The following is a 10,287-nucleotide window of genomic DNA, read 5'->3' on the forward strand; positions in this document are numbered from 1 at the left end:
CATGTATCTTCAGAGGAAGTACTTTGAGCTGATGTGAGAGTAACCTCTCAGCTACCATGTTCACCTCTCTTGCAGGGACAGAAGAAAGAATGACAACCCCAAATTTCTTTACACGATTCCTTCTGGAGCTTTAGGTCCTCTGATGTCTACATCATTTATTCTGATTTTCTGATCGTCTCCTTCATTTATTCCAAATGGTATCATCACACATCCAGCAAGTACTTTGAGCTGATGTGAGAGTAACCTCTCAGCTACCATGTTCACCTCTCTTGCAGGGACAGAAGAAAGAATGACAACCCCAAATTTCTTTACACGATTCCTTCTGGAGCTTTAGGTCCTCTGATGTCTACATCATTTATTCTGATTTTCTGATCGTCTCCTTCATTTATTCCAAATGGTATCATCACACATCCAGCTCAGCAGTTCTTACATTGTATCTGCAGGTTCTGAATCTAGAGATCTATCTTTATTACATCCCATTCACAGGAGCTGGAAGAACCTATTTATACCATCTAATGTCCATTGGTCCTTGTTCTTTATTGAACAGTTGATCAAACTATTATTTTTTTAATCTTATGTACAGTTATTGTGTTTGGATCACAGCACTAATTAGTCTTCTAGAAACCTATTGTAAAATGTGGAATAGAATAACACTGAAATATTCAATAGAAATCACTGGAAATTTTATTCAGCAATGCAATGTGATGTGCATTTTCATTTCCAGTTCATGCTGAGTTTTGTCCTATGTAATATCCATAGACACTTCAGCAGTCTCCTTAGTAAGTGTGGATGTGCAATAAAAAAATAAAACCATGTTTGCTTCAGTCAAAGTTAGGAAACCTTCCTACTTATTATTCCTTTTAGTATTAAGCTATCTTTCCATAATTCAATAGAGGAGTGAAAAATACAGAGGACACCTTTATCTGTGTCTCTTTGCACTAACACTTCATGGAAACTCCATTTTCAGAGCCATGCTATTGAAGAAAATCTGATGTTTAAACTGTTTTTAAGGAAAATAACACCTTAAACCCAGAATGTGAGCCTCAAGAAAAGCTGAAATATGACTTTTTTTTTTTTTTTAAATAACCTTAAGACTTTGCTCTACCTGTTGAAATGCAAGCAAGGCTTTTGCTAGACCTTTTGGAGAACATTATCTTCTAAACAGATAGTTTAAGCCCAACTGAACAATTATTATCCTCAGAACTTTTGGATCCATCCCCCAAGTTTCTTGACTGTCTGAAAGACTGTGAGATGAGAAGATGATGAATATATTTGGTTGTTACACTCTGGAGAATTTTGCTGTATCCTTTAGCATCTCTATTCCCCATTGTGCATAAACTTACAAGTCTCACACAAGATGCTTTAAATCTTCTGTTTCTTCCTAATGTTCTTAAAAAAAAGAATCCATTCATCATCATCCACACAGTCACTAGCATCTCTCAATTTTTTCCTAGCATTAAAATCATCTTAGCCTCCTTATAGATCTTAATAAACTATAAACTTCAAAATGTCTCACTTCTTACAGTTAAAGTATTTTCTTCCTGAATTTTATGACAGAATTGAAGAAAACATTTCAAATAAGTTGGTGACAGCATTACGTTTCAAGATCCTACAAAATAATTTTATGATTAATGAGATATTATTAATACCAGAAAACTGACCATAGAAAGACTTCCTCTGCATCATTTTCTCAATGTTTCTATTCCTTTTCATTAACCTGAATACATGTCCATAGAGAAAAAATTTGAGAAGTGACCTTGTAAGGTCTTTTAGTCCATTTTATTGGGTCACTCCTGAATACCTTACTTTTCCTGGACATCACCAAACTTGGAGACTGTGTGATCTTCCTCAGCCTGACCCAAGCTTGTTCCTCTCTTTTTGAAACATCTTTTGACCAGTGTCTAACTTGCTAACTGACAAGAACTGTGTTCTCTGGTTTGTGGGGTCTTTCACCAAGACATGAGACTTGGAGGCCATCAGTCTTAGGACTTGTGTGTTTAGTACAGTCTTGAGGCAAGAGTCGTGATGGATTTATCACTGTTGGTGCACAAAGTCTGTCTGAAAGCCACCAGCAATGCCCTGGTGTCCCATTTCCTGTTCAGTTTTGGAGATAACAGCTGTGCTCACAGAATTCTTGGAGATGTATTAATTATGTCTTCACTGCCAGTAAAACAAACACATCATTTTTGGGTTATTGTTGAGCATGGATTAACAAATTCAAATGTGTCTGCAATATACCTATAGATAAGAGCAAAGTGAATATTTGAATTTAAAGTATTTGAATTTAAAATACGCAGTTCTTCCCATAATCTTTATGGCTTTTTACCCTCCTTTGTCCTCCATCTACTTTTTTAACTTACTTATATGCAATCAACAATATTCTTCCCATTTAAAAATGTCCTGGAGGTTACTTTAGGTCACATGGTTTTTAATAAAGCACTTGCCTTATTTTCAGATCAACATTTACTTTCTCTTTGGTCTTTTTTTTGCTGCTCAATCAGCAAATGACACTGACCAAAATACACACAAGTCTTGGCTGGGCCCCTGTTTTTGGGGAATTTCACCAGTGAAGTGCTTACAGGTATACACATTCATTTTCAGCCCTGTTGTTTATATCTACTGAGCTTGATTTCTCTCTGAAACCTCTTTATTCTGAAGTAATGGAAATTAGTTAAACAGTAGAATTGCACTTAGGTTTCCAACAGTATAAATGAGACTAAAATCAAGACCTTGAGGAATAGTCATGAGTATGAGCAAGAACATACAAATTTTTTTTAGCATTTTGTATGGCTGTTGTTCCTTTAGCTTTGTTTGTATGGTTGTTTGGGAATTTTTTTTGCTGTGCAGAAATAAATTCACACACACACAACAATCAACAGACAAAAATTTGATTTCAAAGACTCCACTGGGATTAAGCAATTGGGTGAGAGGTTTATAACTGTGCTATGGTAGCAGTCTGAATCCCTTAGCAAGAATCCCCTCCACATTTTTGGCATGGTAGGAAAAAATTCCTGCTTATAATAAAGCAAATTGAAATAACAGTACAGAGCATTAAGCATTATTAATGTGCTATTATAGTAGCTGTGTGAAGAAGTGGGAGCAAACTACAGTGTGTGTGAAATCACTCTTTGGGAACCAATGGGAATGTTGTATATTTGTTTGTACAATTCTGCACTGTATGTATTTCCCAAAAGTCAGTCAGCAAAATATTTTCTGTGTTTTCTTCTTAAATTAAAGCACAAGTTGTTTATTACAAGGCTGCATTAAAGTTTTCTCACTCTATTATAACAGGAGACTGGCTCGTTCTACACTGCTGCTGATCCCCTTGTTTGGAATTCACTACACGGTGTTTGCCTTTTCTCCTGAAAATGTCAGTAAGAGAGAGAGACTAGTGTTTGAATTGGGACTGGGATCCTTCCAGGTGATTATACAGTGAATTCTGGTTTTCTTAGAATGAAATCTCTATTCTGTATAACTACTTTGCATGCACAATTCTCAGAGTGTGTCTTTGTTCATTTATGTGTGTTTTGTATCTGAGGATTTTGCTTTTGCTTGTTTGCTTTTGTTACCTCCAACTATTTTGTGTCATTCCTTCAGGATTTGAATTGCTTTTTTTTTTCTCTCCCATTTCCCTAGGGTTTTGTTGTTGCTGTTCTCTATTGCTTCTTGAACGGAGAGGTAAGACTTCTAATATATAACGTCCCTCACCCATCATTGCCATTCCCTTTTCCTTGTGGGAGTAGCTGCTATTCTAAGCCTTCATTCTAACTCACCATTTGCCATACTCCCTGATATCTTAGCCTGAATCTCACAATTCTCAGGAACAAAAAAGAGGATATGTGATGTCTTTATTAATCAAAATATTGGCCTAGCCAGAGATGGTGGCTCAGAATAACACACCGTAACAGAGGTAGGGGCTGTACTGGTCTCTCTGGTAATGTCATCCCAGGTGCAGAACTTCACATTTGTCTTTGTTAAACTTCATACCACTCTTCCAGCCTGTTCAGTTCCCTCCACAAGATGACTCTTTCTTCTCACATGTCCAGCACAGCACCCAGTTTGGTGTTATCAGCCAGACTGGTGAGGGTGCTTTCAATTCCATCATCAACACTGTTATGAAGATAGTGAAGCACTGGTACAGGTTGCCCAGAGAACCTGTGGCTGACCCATCCCTGGAAGTGCTCAAGGCCAGGTTGGATGAGGCCCTGAACAGCCTGATCTAGTGAAAGATGTCCCTGTCCATGGCAGACAGGTTAGAATGAGATGATATTTAAGGTCTTTTCGAACTGAAACAATTTTATGATTCTGTATTGAACAGTGTGGGGTCCAACATCAACACCTGGAGGACCCCACTAGTGATAGGCTGCTAGCCTCAGTAAAAACATTGTTCACCACCCTCTGAGTGTGGCCTCCTTCCAATCTTGCAGATCACCCACCCATTCTGTATCTTGCCAGCTTGCCTAGGAAACAGCTGTGGGAAACAGTGTCAAACTCTTTTCTGAAGTCCAGGATTTCATGGCTATTCAGTCCTTGACCTCTCTTGCTGGCACCACCCAACTGTTATCCACTCCTCTCTTAAGACCTGCCACCTTCCAGCTGCTCCCTATATACACACAGCACAGGGTGTCAGATGCTCAGAAACTCCCTCAGACACCCTGTGAGTATCTTGCAAACCTCACACTCCTCTCAGTACATGGCAACTGCTGCTGCTGCTGCCAGTGTCAGCTTCCCACATTTGGGGGTTTTCTGATTCACCTGTTCTGATCTGCAAACTGAAATTCCCCTGCCTTTGTTTGTCAGACTGAATACCTGAGGTAATTATTTTCTGAATTAATGGAAAAAGGTTTCCTCCTCAAGGCTGCCTAAAGAAAAAGATCTACAGTTCATCCATTCTCTCCTCCTCTGAGACACATTTGTTGTGCAGTCCAACAGCCAAATCACATCCTTTTTTTTTTCAGAGGCTGAGATCACTTCTAGTGCACCAGATGCTCTTTGCTTGTTCACATACATCCTGTTCTCTAGTACAGAAGGCTGAAACTCCTTGATACAGCTGATTCTTTCTCAGATAACTGTAACAAGCTCCAAGCTCATCAAATAAACTTATAGGTCATCTCTGCTCATGGGCTGAGTCAAGGTGACTCTTAAAGGACCCATAGGGCTATGAAAGCATTATTCATACCTCAGTCCAAGTAGTTCAGAAGGTGAGATCTGGATCATTCCATGCTGGAATTAGTGGCTGTATTCATACTTCACCCGCTGTCATTACTGGATATCCACCTTTCCCACCTACAACTGTTGTTTCATCTATTATCTTTCATAAGGCTGAAAAGAATAGCCAAACGTTCTTGTCTAAAACCAACCTGGAGATAAGCACCTTCCAAGGTAACATGCACAGTGTGTCACATTTCCTGAAACCCCTTGGAATGAGTGTGGGATGATGGTTCTTTGCCAGACCAACATAACCAGATTAATTAAACCAATTCTACCTATCAAGACATTAGAAAATGGTGACTAGAGAATATCTTGTGCCTCTGCTAAATTTCTCAGTACAAGAAAGGGTTCACCTTTGATATATTACACAGTTCAAGATGAAAACACTATTTTCCTTCTACACAGAATTTTTCTCTCTGTAATCTATCTATAACTATCTAATCTATAACTATGCACACTTTAACCAAAATAAGAATTTAGAGGTACAAGAAGGAGAATGCAAGTTTTCCAGTTGGATTTTTCCTCCCTGTAGTTTTTGTCCATATAGTTGAAGCACTCGTTTAGCATTTTGGCTTATGCTGATCCCTTTTGACAATTCTTTTGGTCTAGGAAAATCTAGCAATGACTGTTAAGGCCAAGGAGAACATTTTTGACATAGCAGCTCATTGGAGACTGGAAAACTATATCAGGAAAATATCTCTACATATTGCTTTGTTCTTAGACTATTTCATTCAGAAATATACTACAGGCTACTGTCAATAATAGACCGAGTAAATGCTAGTCTGAGCTAGTATGGTATTTCTTATACTAAATCTTTCCTGTCTTATCAATATATACACACATGCACACCTAGCAGGACTGCCAGGAAAGTGGTGATAAATTAAAAGTAGAAAAACTATGGAATTATTTGCTTATTTCCTGACTGATCTTCTGACCAGGGATGATTTGACTCTTGGTGATTTCCTCTGGGTGCCTATAAAAAATTCTCAAGAAAAGGAGGGTGTCACAGATGTTATATAAATCCCAGAGCTGGTCTCTGCTTTGAGGTGATCTGAAAGCAGGAGGCAAAGTTTTCAATAGACATCCATCCATTAATGGCAGGTGAGAGACGAGTTGTTTTGATACTGTACAGGACCTTCTGGTTGCTGGTTTCTTTAGCTCCTTATTATGTCTTTGGTAATGGTGACAGAGCTTTTTTTCCTCCATGCTGAAGTTAGTGTTGAACAGGTTTTCTATGCACCTCTGGGCTGACAGTCAATTATCTGAAGTGAGAGACACAGAACCAGGGCTGTAGTACCTGCTACATGCTTGGACCTCTTTCAGCCATGGAGAAGTCACTTCAGATTTTGCTGAAGCAAAGAATTTAATAACAGCCTTAAAAATAGTTCTGTTGAATTGTGGGGTTTTTTTCTAATCTTGATAAGTTGTCAGCATGTCCTCGAGCGGCTAAGTACATAAAAAATGACCTTTTGAAGTTTCTCCCTAAAGGTGCAATCAGAAATAAAGAGAAAATGGAGGAGCTGGAAAGTCAACCGGTACTTTGCTGTGGATTTCAAACATCGTCATCCTTCTCTAGCGAGCAGCGGAGTGAACGGGGGGACACAACTCTCCATTCTGAGCAAGAGCAGCTCTCAGATTCGGATGTCCAGCATAAATGCGGAGAACCTAGCGACATGAGCAGCTGAGGAAAGCAAATCAATCAATGAGCAAACCAAAAACCATCCCTTTAAACAGAAAAAAAATGAAATCAGAGTTTTGGTGGTGGTGTAGGTCTCTCCCTCTCCTTTCCCTTTCCCTTTCCCTTTCCCTTTCCCTTTCCCTTTCCCTTTTCCTTTCCTTTCCTTTCCTTTCCTTTCCTTTCCTTTCCTTTCCTTTCCTTTCCTTTCCTTTCCTTTCCTTTCCTTTCCTTTCCTTTCCTTTCCTTTCCTTTCCTTTCCTTTCCTTTCCTTTCCTTTCCTTTCCTTTCCTTTCCTTTCCTTTCCTTTCCTTTCCTTTCCTTTCCTTTCCTTTCCTTTCCTTTCCTTTCCTTTCCTTTCCTTTCCTTTCCTTTCCTTTCCTTTCCTTTCCTTTCCTTTCCTTTCCTTTCCTTTCCTTTCCTTTCCTTTCCTTTCCTTTCCTTTCCTTTCCTTTCCTTTCCTTTCCTTTCCTTTCCTTTCCTTTCCTTTCCTTTCCTTTCCTTTCCTTTCCTTTCCTTTCCTTTCCTTTCCTTTCCTTTCCTTTCCTTTCCTTTCCAGAGGTGAAAAAGCAAAGGAAATGTGTATATATCTCTTTTTAACAATCACTGTAAATACCCAACTGTACTCAAGGCCATCAATGGAGAATGTTTAAGAGACAAACAAGAGGCCAAGCCCACACACTCAACAATCCTCATTTCAGAGCATCTGCAAGTAATCCGTTGTCAGTCCAAATTAACAAGTGATTGCTGTGCAGTTGTGATCCTTGGTTGCCAAACTGATACTAGTCTGTGAATGGACATGATCTTTGTCATTTTTCCACTTGGTTTCCGTTTTGGGTTGGAGTTGCCTATATTTTTTTCCTACTCAAACATGTCTTAGCCTGTCCCTGTCTTTTGGCACATGAATTTCTGCAGTGTTTCTCTTCTGAGTCTTAGGATGGAGCTAACATGCTTGGGTTAATCAAACCAGCCAATTCAGAAAGAACTCCAGAAAATTAAGTTCACAGTTGGTTAAGTCAGACATTCCCGATGGACTTAAAGAAAGCTGTGTCGATGTGAAACTGCATATCAGTGCAGGAACTTCGGGCCAGAGCGATGGGATCTGCTGTCTTTTTCTGTACCCAGGGACACTTCTGAGAATGCTTTATGTCTTAGCTAAGCTGTGAATTTTCTAAAAGGGCCATGCAGTTGAGATATATCTATATTTTTGGCATTGATTGATAGATTGACTGTTTGGATTCTTTGAATAACAAAAAAAACTGTAACCTTCCTCCCACCTTAAGAGCAAAAGTCAGTTCCAGGATGGCCTTTCTCTCCAGATGACACTGAACCCTCTGCATCTGTGGCCAGATGTAGCATTGGTGGGTTTTGGGTGGTGCTGTCACACAGAGCATGGTGCCTCTGTAACCTGATTGACTTCTGTGTGTTGACTCTTCTCTGACAGAGCAGGAGGCACAAGAAGGATCTGGCACAATCATCTTGGAAGGTAAAAGTTATCAGCATTTGATGAGCACTGAGCAACTAAACTGAACAATGAGATGGTATGGAAAGAAAGGATAAAGATTTTGGATGACTTCTCACACCTGCAGTTTTCTCTCTCTTTGGATATTCTGTTTGTTTAACCACCAATGGTCTTACTGCTTTTCTTTGAGAGGAGCTAGAATGTTCTTTCAACCTTTGCCTTGTAGCTAAAGCCACGACTGGTACATATCTACTTCAGTCCAATGTCGATGATGTCAATTCTTCAGAGTCTTTATACAGTGCATAAAGGCTTCGAGGACTGTCCGAGCACTCACTTCATTTTGGATTTTTGAGTTTATATATATATATAATATATATATGTGTGTATGTGTATGCATATATTAAAAACAAAAGTGAAAATGGCATTTTAAATGTGAAGCTGGGAACTGAAACTAATAGTAACCAGGAAATTCAAACTTCAGGCTTATTCTTTGGTGTTAGTTGACATGGACATAAACTAAAAAACAAATTTAAATTCTTGGAATTGTAGTGTCAGCTGAGTGTGAGCTTTTAATTTCGCTGGTTTTTGTTAGTTTATATAAAAAGAGGTTTTCATGTAATTTTAAACAAAGGGTTTTTTTTAATAATCCTAGTTTACTTATTTTTAAAAGGAGAAAAGATCTCAGAAAGTTGTGAAACAAATGTTAATTATAATAGCACTTAACACTTACACACTGCTTCATGGGACATAGTCTGCACTCAGCTGTAGCAGTCTACATGAATGTAAAAATAATTCAAAACAGACAGAAATGTTGATTGAGGCCACACAGGTACAGGTGCATGGGCTTGGTACAGGATCATGCTCTTGTGTGATGGTTACACCCCTGTCATGTGAAACCTACCCTTGCACAGAGGACCAGCAAAACAGTTTTAATTATGTATATATACTCTAGGTATATACTCAAATATCAGTATAAATGGGAGTTATATGATCCAGGCACCTTTTTTTTTTCCAAGTCTTCAGCACTGGTTACCTGTTCTTACAGCAGAATTTGTCCTCTCCTTCCAGACTCTCTGTAAAAGTCACTGAAGTACTTTTATCTGACAGACTGGCCTTTCCTCTGTCATTAGATGCTTCTAAAAGCTGTTTTAGAAAGTTTCCCAAGGAACCAGGCACTTTGCAGACCAGAAAGACAAGGGGAAAAGTCAGATCTATCAGGTAAATGTACCCTTGAACAATTTTTAATCTAATGTCAGAGGAGCAGATAAGATTAGCTTTAGATTTTCAGGATGTTCACAAGGATTACATTGGCCATACTGTAAGCCTTTTATATTAAAAAAATATATCAAAAGCTATATTTTGCATGAATGGCTAATAGCCAGTTTTCAAGCATTAATAAATCAGAACCTTTGAGAGAAAGATGTCAAATAACTGCCTCTAGCTGGAGACATTTTGCCATGTTTCAGTCCAGAGCAAGAATGTGTTTGGATCTTTATTTTGTAATTTATTTTTGTTGTTGTTGTTGAAAATTTTTTTGCACTTATTTCTGGATTCTGTTGCTTTCCTGGCTGTCCTACAGTGCTCTGCAACTTGAGTTGGTGGATCTCAGTCCAGTGCCTCATGGGCAAATGTCCACATTGCCAAAACCACCCTCCAGTCATGCACACTGGAGATCAGGTCCTCAGCTAAATTCAAATCAGTACAGAAAACTGTAGGTATTGTTAGAACAAACCCACTTCACTTTGGCCTGAGATTTGGCCTTAGCACATCAGCATTACTATTTTTGGTGGTCTCAGCAAGAGAGTCCAAGGACAGAATAGTCATGAAATCTTGGACTTGCTTCTTAATTTCTTGAGCCAGTGCTCAGGAGCAAGACAAGTTGGAGAGCAGTGTGTGTGTGGGGAAATCTCTGCTATTGCAGACTGTGTTTCTTTTTCAG

The 10,287-nt window shown here is 38.8% G+C and overlaps 1 protein-coding gene across 1 annotated transcript in view; it reads left to right on the forward strand.

Moving 5' to 3' along the window:
* Positions 1-6,888, forward strand: part of ADCYAP1R1 (adenylate cyclase activating polypeptide 1 (pituitary) receptor type I) — a gene marked incomplete at its 5' end in the record, with an annotated part of 81,468 nt that extends 74,580 nt beyond the window's left edge. The window contains 3 exons of the mRNA XM_009082869.1: positions 3,292-3,421; positions 3,637-3,678; positions 6,700-6,888. Of these exons, the coding sequence (XP_009081117.1) occupies positions 3,292-3,421; positions 3,637-3,678; positions 6,700-6,888 (361 nt within the window). The remainder of the gene's footprint in view (positions 1-3,291; positions 3,422-3,636; positions 3,679-6,699) is intronic.
* Between the last annotated feature and the right edge of the window lie 3,399 nt (positions 6,889-10,287).

Source organism: Acanthisitta chloris, unplaced genomic scaffold (genome assembly GCF_000695815.1).
Source record: "Acanthisitta chloris isolate BGI_N310 unplaced genomic scaffold, ASM69581v1 scaffold1399, whole genome shotgun sequence".
In the NCBI taxonomy this organism is placed as follows: domain Eukaryota; kingdom Metazoa; phylum Chordata; class Aves; order Passeriformes; family Acanthisittidae; genus Acanthisitta; species Acanthisitta chloris.